Source organism: Zophobas morio, unplaced genomic scaffold (assembly GCF_036711695.1).
Source record: "Zophobas morio isolate AGI-343-1 ecotype UQ-CSIRO unplaced genomic scaffold, CSIRO_AGI_Zmor_V1 ptg000016l, whole genome shotgun sequence".
NCBI lineage: Eukaryota > Metazoa > Arthropoda > Insecta > Coleoptera > Tenebrionidae > Zophobas > Zophobas morio.
Window position 1 is genome coordinate 8419039 of NW_026972121.1, and position 19949 is coordinate 8438987.

The 19949-nt window shown below is 36.6% G+C and overlaps 2 protein-coding genes and 1 non-coding gene across 3 annotated transcripts; 1 reads left to right on the plus strand and 2 right to left on the minus strand.

Annotated features, from left to right (window-relative positions):
- The first annotated feature begins 10973 nt into the window (after nucleotides 1-10973).
- On the plus strand, nucleotides 10974-12214 carry LOC135129443 (uncharacterized). Its single transcript, XM_064056596.1, has 3 exons — nucleotides 10974-11590; nucleotides 11636-11888; nucleotides 11936-12214. Exons 1-3 carry the CDS (start codon nucleotides 10974-10976, stop codon nucleotides 12212-12214), a joined length of 1149 nt encoding a protein of 382 aa, XP_063912666.1.
- Nucleotides 12215-13271: 1057 nt separating this feature from the next.
- LOC135129444 (uncharacterized) lies at nucleotides 13272-14392 on the minus strand. Its single transcript, XM_064056597.1, has 5 exons — nucleotides 14308-14392; nucleotides 14018-14255; nucleotides 13910-13973; nucleotides 13455-13853; nucleotides 13272-13412 (listed from the first exon to the last, which is right to left on the minus strand). Exons 1-5 carry the CDS (start codon nucleotides 14390-14392, stop codon nucleotides 13272-13274), a joined length of 927 nt encoding a protein of 308 aa, XP_063912667.1.
- Nucleotides 14393-18316: 3924 nt separating this feature from the next.
- Nucleotides 18317-18435, minus strand: LOC135129798 (5S ribosomal RNA). The gene has a single exon (XR_010280639.1). It is a non-coding gene; the product is annotated as a 5S ribosomal RNA (ribosomal RNA).
- Nucleotides 18436-19949: the final 1514 nt, after the last annotated feature.

The following is a 19949-nucleotide window of genomic DNA, read 5'->3' on the forward strand; positions in this document are numbered from 1 at the left end:
AATTAACCGATTGCCCAAATTCTCGATTTTTAAATTTTAAATTTTCCAATTTTTATTTTTTTGATTTTTTTCATGTTTGGATTTCTCGATTTTACAATTTTCCTGTATTTGAATTTTTAATTGTTTTAAATTTTCGTTTTTTTGATTTCTCGATTTTTCGGTTTTTAAAATTTTTCTACTTTTCGATTTTTAGATTTTTCGATTTTTCAATATTTCAATTTTGGACTTTTTCAATTTTTCCATTCTTCAAATCTTCGATATATCGATTTTTTTATTTTTCGATTTCTCAATTTTCCGATTTTAAATGATACGATTTCTCAATTTTTGTCCTCTTCAATTTGTCGTTTTTTAAATATTTCGATTTTTCTATTTTTCAAATTTTCGCGTTTCTAAATTTTCAGTTTTTCGATTTCTGAAGTAATTTTTTTTATTTTTCCGTTTCTCGACTTCCTAAAGTTTCGATTTTTCACTTCTTTAATTCTTCAATTTCCCAATTTTTTAATTTCTCAATTTATTGAATATTTCGATTTTTAAACTTTTTGGTTACTGAATTTTTTTTTTATTTCTTGACTTACTTTTCGGATTTTCAATTTATTGATAAAGTTTAGATTTTTCAATTATTCGACTGTTTTATACTTCGATTTCTCAATTTTTCAACTTTTCGATGTTGAAGTATTCCAATTTTTTAAAATTCTAGGTTTTTCGATATCTCGAGTTTTCAGTTCAATATTTCATTTTTTAAACTTTTCGATTTTTCAATTTTTTTCCTTTCCCGATTTATCGAATTCAGATGTTTCGTTGTTTTGATCGTTCAGTTTCTCGATTCATCAATTTTTCATTTTTATTTTCGGCTTCCGACTCCTCAATTTCTCGATCGTCTGATTTTTCGATTTCACAGTTTTTGAATTTTTCGAGGTTCCCATTTTTGGATTGCTAAATTTTCAGTTTTGCGATTTCTCAATTAATCTATTTTTAATGTTCCTACTTCTCAAAGTTTCGATTTTTCAGTTCTCCAATTTTTCGACTTCCCTTTATTGGTTTTTCGATTTCTCAATTTTCCAGTTTTTGAATTCCTCAATTTTTGGATATTTCTTTCAGTTTTAAGATTTTTCAATATTTCGATTCTTCGATTTTTTGATTTTTTATTTTCGGATTTTCAGTTTTTCGTTTTTTAAATTTTAGATTTTCGAATTTTCAATTTTTAAAATTTCTTCATGATTGGATTTCTCCATATTTCAATTTCACGATAATTTAATTTTTCAAATTTTGACGTTTCTGAATTTTCAATTTTCGGATTTCTCAATTAATCTATTTTTTTATTTTCCCATTTCTCCACTGCCCAAAGTTTCGATCTTTCAATTGTTCAGTTCTTCAATTAACCGATTGCTCAATTTCTCAAATTTTTCAATGTTTTAAATTTTCGATTTCGAGGATTTACTGTGTTACAGTCGTCTTCAAGAACGATTATCGCTGTGCGTTAAAATGCCATTCATTAATTTTTTTGGGTCACCCTCTATATGCAAATCCAAAAACAATGAATGGAATGATAAATCACAAGAAAAGACTCATCATATTTTGTACATTTTAGATAGGATTTATTTAGCAAAATTTTGTGGTGACATCATAAATTTTTTAGAGGGGATGAGCAAATACATTTTGATCAAAAACTTACCATGCTTATGATAACTTTAAAACACCTTCAAGATTTCAAAGCATTCGGTTTTGTAGTTCCTGAGTAAATCAGTAAAATAAATTTACGCATTCATTAATTTTTTTTAGTCACCCTGTATATGCAAATCCAAAAAATATGAATGGAGTGATATATCACAAGCACAGACTAATCATATTTTGTACACTTTACATAGGATTTATTTGGCAAACTTTTGAGCTGGCGTCATCAAGTTTTTGGAGGGGATAACCAAATTTATATTGAGTAAAGATTTATGATGCTCTTTATAGCCTTAAAACATCTGCTACATTTCAAAATATTCGGATTAGCAGATTCAAAATTAAATTGCAAAATGTTGTTTTATAATTTTGATTTTTTTTCCAAAAATCTGGACGTTTCGGATAAAAACTCAATTCGGAGTCGTAAACTACATGTTTAGGACTATATTATTTTATACAATTTAAAACCCATTTACAATGTACAATTTTGAAGTGACGTCATCACATTAGTGGTGGGGATGATTAGACAAATTTTGGTTAGCGTTTTACCATCTACATGATATTCCTAATATAACTACAAAATTTCACAACAATCGGTCCAGTACTTTCGGAGATTATCTGTCTAATAAAATTCCGGGACGGCAGACAGACGGGCAGACGGACGGACAGACGGACAGACAGACGGAAATGGGAGACCTATTTCTTCGTCTTCTAGGGGTCATGAAAGATCGAGAAAACGTAAAAGTAGAGAGTCGGCCGACGGACTCGATTACAATACTTCCTTTGCTTACGCTCGGGAAGTAAAAAATACGTAAGAAGATGATCACATTCAATTAATTTGGTGTTCATAGTGTGATGACAACTTATAGATAGTTATTCTGGAGGCAAACTAGATGACTTGTTACTTGTTAATGAAAGTGGTGCTCGTGGCCGAATGGACGCATATTTGTTAGCCATGCGGTTCATGGATGATATACTGCGATAATATGAAATTTTTGTTACCGTAACCTATATTTGTTTTTGTGCAAATATGCGTGCTACGATATACATACATGAAACAGATATGCACTAGATATAAACATATACATATATGCATAAGTCTTCAACACGGACGTTTGCTTATTTTATGACTGCTCCCTGTACAACGTACTGACTAATACGTCAGTTTATTACCTTATCGACATCACGTGGTTACACATTATTTTTACCCCCTTTCGTAATGTACCGCCACTTCATAGTGAAGCGAGTGAGATGTAAAATATATATTCATTCTTTTCTACATGGTAAATTGATTCTCCGTATAGGTTGTCCAGCTACATATAATATACTTAAACAGTAAAAGAATATAACACTGAAATTTCTTAATATTTTAGTTACTTATGAAGAACTAAAATATTAAGAAAAGATCTATCCCAATTAAACCAGGTTTTAAACATTAATCGGTTCATTAGTGTGGGAGCTACAGTGGCAGAGGCGGACAATTGCTTCAAAGTTACACACCCCTCTTTTTCGTAGGGGGTTAAAAATATACCATTAATATAGCTCTATATTAAAAATTCCCGTATTTCGTTACCTTAACGGAACAAACGTTTGCAACTTTTTTTTAGCACAACATTAAGTCTGGATAAAAAGTTCGACAATTGTTCTTTTCAGAACAACATTGTCATCGTATCAACACTAGAAGCCTTCGCTGGTCGTCGTCAGTCAGTGGATAAAAATTTCCCCTGATGGTCAGTGCAAAATACTATTATAAATCTGTGTTTAAAATTCCCATATTTCATAACGTTTAATCGCTAAAAATTTTGCTATCTTTTTTCAGAACACCGTTACTAGATAGAAATTTCGCAAACTTGTTCCTTTCGGAACAACATTGTTCTCATGAATGAGTACCAGCATTATTCAAGAATTCTTTCGCTCGAATCATCACCATTCCTGGATAAAAATTTCGCAAACTTGTTCTTTTCAGAACCAAACATAGTAAAAGTAGTGTTTATATTATATAAAAATTTTGCAATTTCTTTTCAGAACAGGATCGTCATCATTAGTAGCGGCACTACCGTACAAGTCTTCGTTAGGCTTGTCGCTACTGAATAAACAATCTGTAAAATTGTTCTTTTCAGAACAACGTTGTTATCATATCAACACTAGAAGCCTTCGTTAGTCGTCATCAGTCAGTGGATAAAAATTTCGCCTGATGGCCCAAAATAATAATATAGCTCTGTGTTTAAAATTCCCATATTTTATAACGTTTAATCGCTAAAAATTTTGTTACCTTTCCTTTTCAGAACACCGTTACTGGATAGAAATTTCGCAAACTTGTTCCTTTCGGAACAACACTGGGTACCAGCATTATCCTAGAATTCTTTCGCTCTAATCATCACCCTTACTGTATAAAAAATTCGCAAACTTGTTCTTTTCAGAACCAAACCTAGTAAAAGTAGTGTTTATTTTATCCCGGATAAAAATTTTGCAATTTCTTTTCAGAACAAGTTCTTCATCATTAGTAGCGGCATTACCCTAGAAGTCTTCGCCAGAGTTGCCGCTAATGGATAAAAATTTCGCAAACTTACTGTTACGTAGGTCGTAATTTAAAATCGGCGTGGGTTAAACTCAACAATTTATTTCTTAATAACTCAAATTTACACGACCAACTATACAGCGATTATCTACAGAATAATTCCGACTGGAATGGATTTCACTAGACTTCTACCATTGTCTGGAATACACTAACTGCTCCCGAATGTGGTTCCCATTTAATCAGACGCACGGTCCTTCTCGAAGGTCTCCGTCACCGCTTCTAGGCTTGTTCTCGAACACCCGTTGCGACATCCGCTTCCAAGCTTTTCTTTAGCGAACGTCGGCCGGCCACGATGAGTCACCATCGTCGTATATATTAGAACCCATAGGCGTCGTACCGGGGCGGCGTATGGGTTTCTTTCATAACACTGCCCTTTCTTAGTTCTGATCGTCCTGATCAGAAACGTCAACGGCATCACTTCTGCTTAATGAGGCCACCTAATTTTCGTTTTCGGCCCTTGTCGAATCCTGTACACGATTGATCCTCGTCACGACGTCTCAGTCTAGTAACAACTTCGGGCAACGACCATTTCTTTTTCGGGGGTTATGAAGTCGTACCAAATATCCTGCCTGGGATCCCTCTGAGTTACCCTTAAAGCATGTAACATGTTTTCATTTTGTCATTCGCCACCTGGATCTTGTGGCGCACCGCTTCCTGAACCCTCGTCAGCTTCTGTAAGCCATCGTCGTAACCTTTGACCTTCTTCGCGTGCTTGTTTCTTTCTTCGGTCGCTGGGAGGGGACCCACTACTTCTCCTGCAGTTCTTCCAAAAGACGAGCCGACGTTGTATAGTTACATCGGACACTTCTTGCACCAGTTCTTGACGTCTTCTTGACAACGGACCCAGTAGAATTTCGCCGCTTGTTGGTTCCAAAATAAGCACCAGAACCTCCGTTGTGCATTTCTCCAAGTACTTCTTTGGTTCTAATGGCGGAAACAACCAACTGCTTAGTGACATGCCTTCTATCCGGACTTTCCCAAGCTCGCTTAAGCAATCCGTTATCGACATGCAATGAATCCAATTGAGCCCATAACGCCTTGAAAGAAGGTGACTCATCTGATATTTCCGACCAGCCAGGCCGTTTTATCCCATCTTCTTTCCATCTAAGGAGCTGTCTAATATCCACGTCTTCCTCCTGATTCGTTCTACACCGAGCTGTAGTCCATTCATTATCTTCTACGACTGCTTTCTTCTTGCGGTTGAACGGTGCTTTGGACTGCTCGTAGTATTTGCAGTTCTCCTAAGTGATCAATATTGCAGGTTTCGCATCAATACAACGTTGATTCAGCTTGAACTCTTCATTTCCGAGACATAGGACTTCCCTCACTGGATCAATTGTCAATTCATGGCGGCTAATCAAATCCATTCCCAACGTGAAGTCATCTTCCATGCGAGCCACGAGAGCCCGATTTCTTATTCTCAGCTGACAAATTCCGATTTCTACATATGCTTCGCTCATGATCGGCGTCGAATTTCCAGTTACAGTTTTCAGTCTGGTCGTTTCAGGTATAGGTTCTACATCTTCAACTCTCAAAAGTCCTCTACGTACAATTGATACTTCAACGCCAATATCGATGGTGATAGATTTTCGTAAATCTTCCTCTGTATAATTGAACCACTACGTCTGGTGAAACTTCTTATTTTTACTGCCCTAGCGGCCTTATTTCCACCAGCGAACTTATTTCCCAAGAATACCGGATTCTTTTAGATATCGCTGAGGTCTCTGTTTTGTGCTTTTTCTTGGAATTGGTAATCGAGCAGAACAATCACTTTTAAGGTGTCTCTGGTGTCCACACCTGTAGCAATTCATGCTTTGCTTACGAAACACATCATTCTCTCGTCTTCGAAATAGGTCATCTATTTGCTGTAACAATTTTCTTAGCAGCTTCTCCATCTTGTTGTTTTCTTCTTTCTCTGTTTCTGCTACGCTGACTTTGTAGCACGTTCTCGGAGAACTGTATGCCGCCTCCACTTCCAGTGCACGAATTAAGGCATCAGATGTCTGATACCTTGATAGTTGTAAGATCTTAACTTCAACGTCGCGAATGCCATTTACGAAGGTTTCTGTCGCAAGCCTCTCTTGAAAAATTGGTGGTGCGTCGGAGTATGCAAGACGTACCAATCTCTTGACATCTGCCTCAAATTCTTAAAAGGGATTCTCCAACTTTCTGGATTCTTGTCTTTACTTAAACTGCAAAAACTTGTCTCAGATGTTTATCCCCAAATCGAAGTTCCAGAGCAGCAGTTAAGGCACTATACCTGTTTCTCTCTAGCGCTGCGCTTCGCAAAGCTATCACCAAAGCTGGAGCTTTTTGTTATTCTTCCCATAGATTTGCCATCGCTGCTACTTCGAGCTGCTTCTTGTACGATGACAAAGGTGTTTGACCATCATAGGTGGGTGGTTGAATCGTTCTAGGAACCGACGTCTTTTCAAATTTCTTCATTTTACTTTCCTTTCGATCTTCTATATATTCCACTGGTTTTTCTAACTCACTCTTCAACTGATGCTCAATTGAGATCATATTTTGTCCTACAATATTTCCCGTATTTTCCAAATTTGTTTTTACGTTATCCATTTCTTCTTTGATTTCTTCTATTTCGTTATTGTTTGCTTCCACTTTTCTAATTTTTCAGTTAGGCTAGTGATTGTCATGTTTTTGCTTGTCTATCTTTGTGTCCATCATTACCATTTTTTCGTTCATTCTTTCCATTCTTGCGTGAATTTTTTCCTTCATATTTTCCATTTTTGCGTTCATGAGTTCGCCTCTTGCATCAATTTTTGCATTCTTGCCCCCATTTGTGCGAGCATGCCCATCATCTGCTTTACTTGTTCCTCCATTTTCGCAACCTGAGCTCTAGTCTCAACAGGCATCAATCTTCAGAATTCTTGTCCAATCTGCCCGTAAAACCACTTATTAATTTCAAATTCCACTTCTGACACCAATATTACGTTGATCGTAATTTAAAATCGGCGTAGGTTAAACTCAACAATTTATTTTTTAATAACAGCGAATATGTACAGAACAATTCCGACACGAGTGGAATAGATTTGATTAGACTTTTTCCAACTGCTCCCGACGGTGGTTCCCATTTAAACAGACACGCGGTCATTCTCGACGGTCTTCGTTACCGCTTCTAAGTTTGTTCTGGAATACCCGTCGTGACATCCGATTTCAGGCTTGTCTTTAGCAAACGCCATCCGGCCGCGATGAGTCATCATCGCCGAAAATATTAGAACCCATAGGCGTCGTATCGGGGCGGCGTATGGGTTTCTTCCGTAACATTATTCTTTTCGGAACATCATCGCCATCGTCGATATCCACACTACTAGAGGTCTTCGCCAGTCGTCACCCTTGATAAAATTTTCGCAACTTGTTCTCTTCAGAACCAAAGCTAGTAATTGAAAAAAAAAAACTAGTGGGTTTCTTTCATTACCATTCCTGGGCAAAAATTTTGCAATATCTTTTCAAAATAAGATCTTAATTATTCGTTCTCGAAATGACATCGCCACTATGAATATCCACACTATTAGAGGTCTTAACTGGTCGTTACCAACACTGGATAAAAATTTCGCAACCATGTTCTTTTCAGAACCGAACCTAGTAATTGAAAATAAAAAAGTGCTTATTTCATCACTTTTCCTGGACAAAAATTTTGCAATTTCTTTTCAGAACAAGATCTTAATCATTGGTAGCGGCGCTACCCTAAAAGTCTTGGCTACAGTTGCCGTTGATGGATAAAAATTTCGCAAACTTATTCTTTTCGGAATGTCATCCCCATCGTCAATATCCACACTATTAGAGGTCTTCGCCAGTCGTCACCAGGATTGGACGAAAATTTCGCAACCTTGTTCTTTTCAGAACGAAAGCTAGTAATCGAAAATAAAAAATACTACTGTGTTTATTTCATCACCTTGCCTGGACAAAAATTTTGCAATTTCTTTTCAGAACAAGATCTTAATCATTAAAAAGACGCCACTCTAGAAGTTTTCGCTAGAGTTGCTGGATACAGATTCCGCAAACTTATTCTTTTCGAAATGACTTAACCATCGTCAATATCCACACTATTAGAGGTCTTCGCTAAACGTCACCAACACTGGATACAAATTTCGCAACCTTGTTCTTTTCAGAACCAAACCTAGTAATTGCCGTTAATGGATAAACATTTCTTAAACTTATTCTTTTCGGAATAACATCCTCATCGTCAATGCCTGCACTACTAGAGGTCTTCGCTGGTCGTCACAATCACTGGATAAAAATTTCGCAACCTTGTTCTTTTCAGAACCAAACCTAGTAATTGAAAATAAAAAAAATACTACTGTGTTTATTTTCATTAGCTTTCCTGGACAAAAATTTTGCGGTTTCTTTTCAGAACGAGTTCATTATCTAGTAGCGGCACTACCCTAGAAGTCCTCCCTAGAATAGTTGTCGCTACTAATAGTTTAATGAAGATATAAGTACTACTACTTTTCCATCCGTGTTCTTCAAGATGGGAATAAAGTACCCAAGGAAATGATAGAATCTGAAAATATAAACATATTTAAAAATCGCATTGACAAACTCTTTGTCAACACTTCCACCCGCAAGTTAAGTTCAGAGCTACCTACCTTTGAACACAGGGTATTTAAAAGCACCAATATTAATATTCATTATTAACTGCATAACCGAACTGCAGTGGCACAGCACGTCTGTGACCACTCAAAAGTCGGGACGCAGGTGAAAGAACAAAATTCTGACACCTGAGCTGAAGATGGAGGGGTTTTAGGATAATAAGCAATTTAGTGCAATCCACCAGTACCCCGTGCCGAGAACCAACACGGTGGTCTGTCCAAGGTATTTCCCCTCCCAGACAAAAAAAAAACTTGGTAAAAAAATTATAACAAAAATGAAATATAAAAAACCACAATAGCTCGATGGAGCTGTATTAAACCAATATTAATGATAATATTAATAAATTAAGAGCAAGACGCATCAAATTAATTAAGAAAAAATAATTTCTGATAAATGGGTTTGTAGGGCTACTGGCGATGACTTCCCAAAAAAAGTCAACGCGTTTACGAATAGTACCTCAAGGGTGACGTGGAAAACTATTCACATTAATGTTTGGAAGCAATTTTAAAGTTTACTGTGGATAACAATTATCCTTGTCATTGTTAATATCATGTATATTACTATGGAAACAGATGTGTTACAGAATACGGAATGTTATCTTTAGTTACTTGTACATATAGGAGGTGTAGTAGCGATCCTAGTAGAGCGTCTTGTAAAATCCCAGATTTCTTATATAATGTTAATTTGACAATTTATGTTTGTTGCAATTGTTATCCTTTGTAGGTACCAATGATGCGGAAAACTTATTTTGAAGCTTCATAATATCTGATGTATTATGGTGTCTCATAAAATTGTATGCTTTATTGTCTCAAACCTAATTACCTAACAGTTCGTGTGGATGTATTTGGGTCTCTCTTTTCCTGTTGCTTTCGTGTTGTTTTACAATAATATATATTAATAAAAAGGAAGTTTTATATTAGGGTCCATCCGATAATTGGTTATCATGGCCCCTGAAGTACTAAAAAGTGGGTCTCCCATTTCCGTCTTTCTCTATATTTGACTGTCTGTCTGTCTGTCGTCTCTGTCAGACTTTATTACCGGGCCGATTGTTGTTAAGTTTTGTCTGTATGTTAGGAATTTCGTATATTTAAACGTCAAATTATAAATCCTTTTTAGAATTGCTTAAACAGGGTGACTAAAAAACCCGTTTGAGTCAATTTATTTTATGGATTAAATAGGGAACGGCTTAGTCCATTTTCCTGAAAATTTGTTGATACAATAATGTTATTATTAGTATTAGTGCACCTTTCTACGTTGATATACGTGTCCTTGCATAAATGTTAATGTTGTCATCACGAGATTTTCTAAAGGAAACACTCAATTAAAACATATACATAGCATGCCTCTATTCTCTTATATTAAGATTACATACATAACTTGTTTCAAGGGTAAAAGTAAAGAAAAATTAAATTCGTAAAATTATATCTTAACAATTTTTCGAAAAAGTTCTTTTCAGAACCAAAAATTGAATTCGTAAGAAAAAAAGAGATTAACAGACCCCGAGAATGTTTCTTCTTCTACATTGTTTATTTAAAAAAAAATCAAAGCATTTGTCAAAAGTTTTAAACTCTTTTAAATTTATTTGTACATTTATTTTTCGTTTGGTAATAATCGACGCTTAGCCTTTAACTTAAACATGACAATTTTTGGTCGTAGTAAATAGTGGTGGTAGATGTTTATCATTGTTATGCGTAACATCTGTCAACAGCGTATTGTTTTAAATTATAGAAGTTCTCAAAGAAAAAAAGTGGCAAGATCAAGTTTCATAATTTATGTGAAAAATTGATGTTTGTAAACTGTGCTCGGAGAGCAGGAGAAATTATGTTTACATAACTTTAGAGCAAGTTTTAATGGACTAATTACAAACTTCTTGCATTCATTAGTCCATAGTCTAATAATAATTTTTAACAATCTATTCAAGGAGAAAAATCGTTAAAAAATAATTCATTAACTTTGGCTTCATTTTGTGTTATGCATGAGTGTAATGTATTTTTCATTTGCAGCATGAATCATTAATCAAGCAATCCATTTCGTTATACAACAACACGAGTAATATTATCCCTTTAATGTATTGTATGTACATACCTCCGTTCGTGACCGTCTTGCTACTGATAAAATGAAAATTAGTCCTTCTTCTGGCCATGAACAACTTAGTGGCAAAAAAATCGTCAGATTTTTACAACCAGTATGTCAAGTTATGGGGTTAACAGTTCCAGATCTTTTTAACTACTGTGGCTTAGCCGTGTTTTACCTTATATATTCATCACTAATTTGTATACTTTTGTTCGCTTTGTGTATTTATTCTTTATATTTTAAAGTGCTACACTTTTATGGTAATATCATTTTGACCGCAGCAATTTTAGATGCGATTACCGCAGTAGGAACTACAGCTACCACTACTGTCTCTATCCTCTTGGCAGTTGTCTTTCAAAGAAGAAAAATAGTAAAAGTGTTTAAGGATTTAATGGAAATCGAGAGAATGTTAAACGAAAAATTCGAATGTACTTGTAAGTTGGAAGATAAGGGTCTACTCATACAATTTGGGTGCTTGGAATTTATAATTTTATCCTACACAATTTTTGAATCTGCGTTCAGGATACAAACGCATGGGTTGTTTCGTTACACTTGGTCAGTTGATAGATATTTAAATCTATTTATGATTTCTTTGATAGTAATGCAAGTTCAGTTTATCTCTACAGTTATAAAACAGTATTTTGGTTTTGTCAATGACAAGTTATTTTTATGTATACAGTATCAAAAAAATCGTAAGACTGTCAGAAATTCTAACGGAAAATACGGAGCCGTGAAGACCAAGTTTTTTCTTAAAATATATGATAGACTTTGTGATGTAATAGACTTAACTAGCAAATCACATGGAATACAAATTGCTGCAATTAGTTTCATCATTATTATATGTCTAATTCAAAGCATGAATTTATTGATGAAGTTTGCCTTAGGAATTGACATAAGCACATCTGGGTGGAACATTGGTTTTTTGATAGCTGATACGATGAATTCTGTTATTTTTATTGTAAGTTATAATTTACAAACAACACGTTTTTCAAATCTAATTTTTAGATGTTTGGGGTGATAGTGGCAATTTGCTGTGAGCAAGCATCTAACGAAGCCAATAACACTTCCATAATTTGTTATAAAATTCTTTTGAACTACCCTTCGTATCCAAAATCACATGATGAAGATATTACAAGAAACGAACTCATGCTATTGGCAGAGCATTTGAGCCAAAGAAAAATCAAATTTTCGGCTGCAGGATTGTTTGTAGTTGACCACACAATGTTATATATGATTTTCGGTTCTATTGCGGCTTATTTAGTTATTGTTTTACAGTTTAAATAAAAGTTACTGTAAAATTAAATGTATTAGGTCACCTCAAAAAATCTAAAATGTGTAAAATATAATGAGTCTATACTTGTGATTTATCATTGCATTCATATTTTTTGGATGTGTTTATATACGATGACTAAGAAAAATCAATGAAAGAGTCAATTTATTTTATTGATTAAATGAGGCACTGCCCAACCGTATGCTTTGATATGTTGCAGACGTTTTAAACTTATCGTATGTATGGTAATTTTTTAATAAAAATGTATATGTAATGTGAGGTTATTTTCGTTTTTCCTTCTTACCTTTAAAAGACAATAAAACTTTAATTGTTTCTGTGTAAACAACAAAGAAACAACAATCAATGTTGTTACTCACCATATTTTACATTATTACATGAAATCTGACTTGCTCGTCACTCATAGCCACATGCCAAAATTAATCATCCCATTCAGAGATCTAACTTACCGACCTAATTGCGCGTTAGATTCATTAGAGTGAGGATACTTAATCGTTACCCCCCCCCCCCCCCAAGACAAAAATTTTGGTACAAAAGTTTTGGTATAAATTATAATACATAAGCAAAAGCACTTAATAGCCAAGTGTCTGTGGTGGTTTCTTCCTTTGAAGTAAGTACTTGGAACAGGAATGAGTTTGAAGATATGAAATAAATTTGATTCCGATTTTCTATGTGTGGTATCTATTTCATATATAGAATTTGACATTTTCCTTAGGATTTTGTAAGGTCCAATTATTAATACATCTAATTTCTTTCGGTTCAGTCGGTTACCATTTTCAACATATACTAGTTCTCCGACCTGGAATCTATAATTTGTGCAACTCTTTTTTGTTATCGATGTTATAAATACTTTCGATTTTTTTTTTTTTCAAAAGAGTTTCAAATTATTAGATTTGAAATTTTACAAATAGATGTGTTGCTCGATAAACAAATAATTTAATTTTTTGCTCAACAGTAACATTTTTATTTAATGTTTTTTTGGGAATGATTGATCTTATTTTCTCTAAAATTTTAGTGAACAAGATTCATAATACTGGATACCTGTAAAAGTGTTCACAGTGTCGTATTTCTTCTCAACACTGCCGTTTTCGAAGCGAACTCGGCTTTTCTGTCCATTTCTTCTACCACCACTGCCTGTTTCCAATCCCTTGGCGTTATATTTGAAGCTCTTGCTGTTCTATCTTCTGCTTTTCTCTAAGACGTGTTAATTCTTCGGTTACATACATTTTCAGTTACTGTCGGTTTTATGTTAGCGTGAGAGCTTTGTAATGTTGACCTTGTTGTTCGGCTCATTAGTCTTTGATTGGGAGATACAGTGTTGTTATTTCGTGGCGTGTTTCGGTAGTTCAATAACACCAATTGCACTTCTGTACCGTCCATTAAACATTTTCTGAAGATATGTTTGGACGTTGAAACCGCTTTTTCAACAAGACCACCGTCCCTTGGAAAGCGTGGACTGGATGTTGAATGGTCGAAGCCCCATCGTTTTCGAAATTCCATAAACTCTCTGCAGGCAAACTGAGATTCATCCATAACTTCTGGAATTCCATGTACCGAAAAACAATTTTTGAGGTGCTCTATCGTCTCGGTGGCTGTTAATTTCCCAGCAATTTGATGTCTGTGAATCCGGAATAGCTGTCACAGATTGTCAGGTAGTCCTTTCTATTAAAAGTAAAAATATCTGTTGCTACTTGTTGTATCCCTTGATCTATAGGAGGATTGAGAAGTTTGAGAATTTTATTCTCTGTCCCTCTACTACATTATAACCTATAGATATATATGACACTACTCTTTGCCACCGTAATTCTGGAATAGGTTCTTCGTTATTAGCTCTCTTGAGTTTCTGGCAAACTGGACATCTTCCTATGTAGCCTATCACATCTTGGTTGAGTACTCTCCAATGCAATAACTGTTGTGCCCTCCGTAAGCAACTTTGGATGCCCAGGTGAGCAGTCTGAATTCGTTTCACCATTTTTAGGATCAGAGCTTTAGGAACTATTTCTTTTTTAGATTTAAACAGACTTTTATAATTCGTCTCTGAAGTAATAGCGTAGCGCTTGATTTACATTTTTAGTGCAGGCGGACCAACCAGTGACTATTACTTCCTTCAACTTCTGTAACTGTGGGTCTATTTCGGTTTCTTTGACCAATTCTTCCCTAGATGATTTGCTCATTGAGAGTATGATTTGGACTTCAAAAGGTTTCTTCTTGTTGTTCTTCATCCGATGAATGGTTGAAATCTCGGCTAAGTGCGTCCGCTATCGGTATTTCTGCGCCTTTTCGGAACATTATAATTGGCGAATATTGGAGCTCATCGAAGATAATTCTTTGCAATCTTGCCGGAACCTTTTCGATTGGCTTTGAAGAGATAGTTTCAAGCGGTTTGTGATCTGTGATCTGTTTCTATAGTCAGACGTTTGCACGCTGATGTATTCATAAAACTTCGTACAAGCGTACCTGATTGCGTAGACTTCTTTTTCGATTTGAGGATACTTCCGTTGTGCTTCATTGAGTGTTTTTGTTGCATAAGCTAGTGGCTGTTCGTTTTGAAGAAGTACTGCTCCAATTAAATTTGCACTAGCATCCACTGACAACTTTACTTCGAGCTTGTTAACTCCGATAAGTTTGGGATGAATTTATGTAAATACGTCACCATTCCTAATAGTCTTTGAAGCTGTTTTTTGTTGCCGGGGGCATTAAGTTGTCAAATGGCTTGAAGGCTTGAATTTTTTCTTCATCTATTTTTAAGCCTTTGTAAATAAAGGCATGTTCTAGGAATTTAACTTCAGTTGTTTCAAAAATGTACTTCTGGATGTAATTTTTAATCCAGCTTTTTTGATAACTTTTATGACTTTGTTAGTAATTTTTCTCTCATCTTTTGACTTAGCATGTATTAAAATATCATCCGTTGAGCATTCTGCGCTTGGCACATTTTTTAGCAAGGTGCTCATGATTTCTTGAAATATTTCTAGCGCTGAACAGAGAGCAAAAGGAAGTTTTAAACAACAAAATCTACGACATGGTGTGGCGAATGTTAAGTACTCCTTTGTGTCTTTATTAACTTTTATTTCCCAGAAGCCGATTTTGCAGTTTAGCTGTTTTCAATGGATGGTGTCTTCTGAGTATGTTTTTGTTGAGATCAGTTGGAACGATACATACTGGAATTTTGTTGTTTTTTCGCACCATTCTCATAGGACCTACCACTGGAGTTGCTTTATTGGTGGGTCTTATTACGCCTAGATTGACCATATCATCAAGCTCTTGTTTCTTCTGCATGAGGAATGGTCAAATGTTGAATTTCGGATTTTCAACTAAATCACTATTGTATTCAAACCCTCTAAAGACATACCAGACTTTTGAATACTTCGTCATCAAGAACATATTTTAGTTCATTAACTTGTGCTATTTAAGTTAGGTGCTTCACAGGTGCTCTGAAAATTTTTAGTTGGAGATATTGGTTTCGACGTATTTGTATATTATTCAATTCAAGGAAGGCATTTCAAATTTCAAAGTATTCACTTCGTAGTGTGCATGAAATAGTCAGACGCGTGCATTGAATAGTTTCAGTTAGTAGTACACGTCGAAAAACTCGACGAGTTCCAAGTGAACGTTTTAGTTCGATATGCGCCTCTCATTTGCAGTTCGTGGTATGCGTTGAAATGCATACATACAATGTAAGTAGAAGTGGACGTTAATATTATCAGTTCGGGATGTATCCCTTATTTTTAACTCGAGGTTTGCCTTGAATAACTTGCAATGCAGTGGGAAGTAGACGTTAAATATTTTTAGTTCGAAATGCGCCCCTTAATTTCAGTTCGTAGTAGGCGTCGAATAACTTGCATCTACTGGGAAGTGAAAGTTTAATATTGTTGGTTTGAGGTGTGCCTTTTATTTCCAGTTCGTGGAAAGCGTTAAATATGGTACACTGTAGTTGGAAGTGGACGTTTAATATCATTTGTTCGAAGTGTGCCGTTTAGTTTCAATTCGTGGTATGCGCTAAATAACTTGCAATGCAGTGGGAAGTGGATGTTTAAAAATTGTTAGTTTGAGGTGTGCCTTTTATTTTCAGTTTGTGGTATGCGTTAAATAATTTACAACGTAGTGGTAAGTGGGGGTTGATGAAATATCATTAGTTCGAAGTATGCCTTTTATCTTCCGTTCGTTGTGTGCGTTAAATATTTAATAGACAATGCAGTTGGAAGTCAAGGTATAATATTGTAGTTCGAGGTTTGCCTTTTATGTTCAATTTGTGGTACACGTTAAATAACTTCAAGTATTGTTAGTTTGAAGTATGCCTTGTATTTTCAGTTCGTTATATTCGTTGAATAACTGAGAATGTAGTTAGAAGACAACGTTTAGCATTTTCCATTCGACGTGAGCATCTCATTTTCAGTTTCAAGTATGCTTTAAATCACAAAATGGAAGTGATAATGGACGTTTAAGAATTTCACTCTATGTCAGCATCATTCGTGCGATAAGAGGACGCACCAAGCACATTAGACATCAACAATGCGCACGGGTTCACACCCGGAGCCAATCATCGCGGAGCGACGGTTGAAGTACGGGAGCTGGGGCGGCAGGTTCATCTTGATGCTGGGCAGGGTCGATTGTATTGGTGTAGTTGCGAGTGCATGGCCAGCGGTGAATTCCTCAATCTGAGAAATCCTGTGCAGTTTTTTTTTCGCCTGCGCTAGTTAGTGGACGTACCGCAGTACGTGTATGACATCAGCGATATTTTTCTTGAAAAAATTAACATTAATGCAAAATGCGCTGATGTTGAAGCCTAGTCAACCGAATGTGGCAGACCTTAACCAAGGAGAAATGGTTGTCCGCGCCCCTGCTAGCGTATTAGGTGTAAGGCTGCATTGAGTTTGGCTCCAATCGAAGGTCGAAGCGCATATGTATGGGGTGATCCGACCGTCGTCTATGCACAAACAATAAAGTTTATCAGATTCTTCAAAACATGACACATTTTTCTTGACTGTGATTTGGCCGTTCTTTTTTTGGTGTTCCAAATAAGATTTTCTCTTGCACCAGATTTTCGTGTGACAAATACTGGGTGATTTTGTGTTTGTCCACAGTTTTCGTTAATTGAATGTCACAAGCAGATGGAGTAAGGAGCAGGGAGTTTATGCTAAAATCACGTTCAATAAGACCAAAAAGGAGAAGATTGTAAACAGAATAAATTTGTTTTGAAGTAAACGATTTTTGTTGCAAGCAAGGCGAGAATCGCAGACCGTAAAAAGCACAATGTTTGCGAATTAAAGTTTGCAAAGTGGAGGGACCCGCCTACGCTTGAAAGTTGAAAGCAAAAAAATATTGAAAATATATGGAAGTCGTTTGAGATAAATCTGTGAAGTTTTGGTCCGGTTTTGTCTGAAGCTAGTACGGCTCGAATCTCGCAAACTGTAAAAAGTGTAATGTCTAACGAGTTCGTAAGAAGAGGGAGCCCGTATGTTTTAAAGTGTAAAGTCCAGGAAATCTATAAGCAAAAAGTCGTTTGAAAAGCTGTTAGAGGGAGCCGCTTGTTGTCAAACGTAACCATGTCGAAAATGAGAGAGTCTTAACAAATGAGAAGGACCATTGTTTATAGTGCAAAGTCCATGCATAAGAAGCCAAAAATTACAAACTGAGATGAGCAGATTTTTAGGAAATGAAGTTATTTTCGGCAGGGCATGTATAGGTTACGTAAGAAATTAAACAAAAAGGAGAAACGACTAAAATTAATGATTGGACTTTACTAAATTCATAAGTGAAAAACAAAAAGGGCATAAATTGATATTAAAATCAGGTAGGGGTGTTGTGAATATTTGTTTTTTGCACACCTCGATCTGATCTGGACTTGTAAATTTTTTTTTGGACTTAAAAAAAAAAAAAAAAAAAAAAAAAAGAATAAGGGGGGTGTTCGCGATAGGGCAAAACAAAAACAAAAAATCTGGCGGGAGCGGAATGTTTGAAAATTTCGAGTCGAAGGACGCGAGTGGAAAATCTTAGCGACTAACTTAAATTCTAAATTAAAAACTAGCTTAACTTATGACACACTTATAATAAACACATCGTTTTTTTTTACTAAAAACTAAAGTTTAACAAAAAGAAGAAGACAACGGCACGCGGTGTTCCCAAGCGGTCACCCATCCAAGTACTGACCGCGCCCGACGTTGCTTAACTTCGGTGATCGGACGAGAACCGGTGCTATCAACGTGGTATGGCCGTTGCCTGATGATAAGGGTAAAAAATGAGTAGAAATGGATCCGAGAAGTCGAAACGTCGAAGCAAAAGTGCCAAGATCCGACGAACGAACATCGAAGATCGAGGAGCGCAGCACAGCGCAGCGGTCTGCAACACAAAATACAAAACAAACAAACAAGCACATCACGCACGTACAACTAACAGACGAATGCCACCGACAGGATAGGGAAAGGACGACAAGACCGACAAAGAGACGAACCAGGCACATAAGGCACAATCACGGCGGACGTAGGTAAAAACAAACCATAAACCATCTTCGTCCGCCGGATTAATTACCCTACTACCGCCACCTGGCCACCTGTGTGTGAATGTAATCGTAAATATACGTAAAAAACAAGTCCCGGACAACATATATATAAATATAACCCAAAAAGCAGCATTTGCAATATTTTACAAACAACCGCCGTCATAAATTCGCCGTATCTCGATGGTTCGAATGCTTTGAAAAACACTTGTCTTGATAATATAATAGTGTAAGTGAATTGAATTAAAAAATAATAGTTGAAAGATGTTAAAATAGTTCGAAGTTCGTTCGTCTGTAAACAATAATAGATTAAATAAACTCCATAGAATGTAGTCTTTCAGATCTTCGAAAGAAGAAGGAAAAAAAAAAGAAAATAAAACTATGAAAAGCGGCCACAGGAAAGACAGAAAACGTATCGTACGTGAATCGAAGAAAGAATTTTCGTTCGCCGTCGGTGCGGTGCTGCGGGTTTCCGCGCTCGGTCCCGGCTCGAAAACGACACTCGAAACGAAGAAACTTTTGGAAAAATCCGCAAGGAAATTTTCGTCAGACGTGCAATTTCGATCGTCGATCGATCTCGTACGGAAAAAAATAAAAAAAATCCGAATTTCCTCGTCGTTTCGAGGTACGAGGAAACGACGAGACCGAATCATCTCGTCGCGCCTTCGACATGGAAATTTTTAATGTTCCCATCCTCGTACCGAGACGAGACCGCCACCGGAGGACGGCCGAAAGTCCGTTCCGTCGTTTTCGTTCGACGATCTACGTCGAAGGAGCCCCCCGTGCCCCAGGAGATCGTCGAAATCGGAAGAGTCGCTTCGAAGCGGTGACGATTTTGACCGTACCTTGCCTCTTTCGGAGGCGTTTTTTGACGAGAAAACGTCTTCCGATCGTCCCCGAGGGTGTAAAAAACCGGAAAGCATGGACGGAGGCTCACCTCGTCGAAGCGTCGTCACGGTGGCGGCGACGACGGACGTCGGAGCGTCGACGTCCACCTTCGGTACGTTGTTCGACTTTTGACAAGGTCTTCTTCGAGCGAGCGTCCGGACGGACGCCCTGCCGATTCGCCGATTCCCGCTTCGTCGAAAAATACTCGAATAAACGTCGAGGAAGGTCTGAGGCCGTGTTTCGTCCGTCTAACGACAAGGAGGCGGTGGTGACGGCGAAAAGAGAACGATGTCATCACCCGAAAGTCGAGCGCGAGGCCGCCGATTTCGAGCGAATTCCGTCAAAGTCGC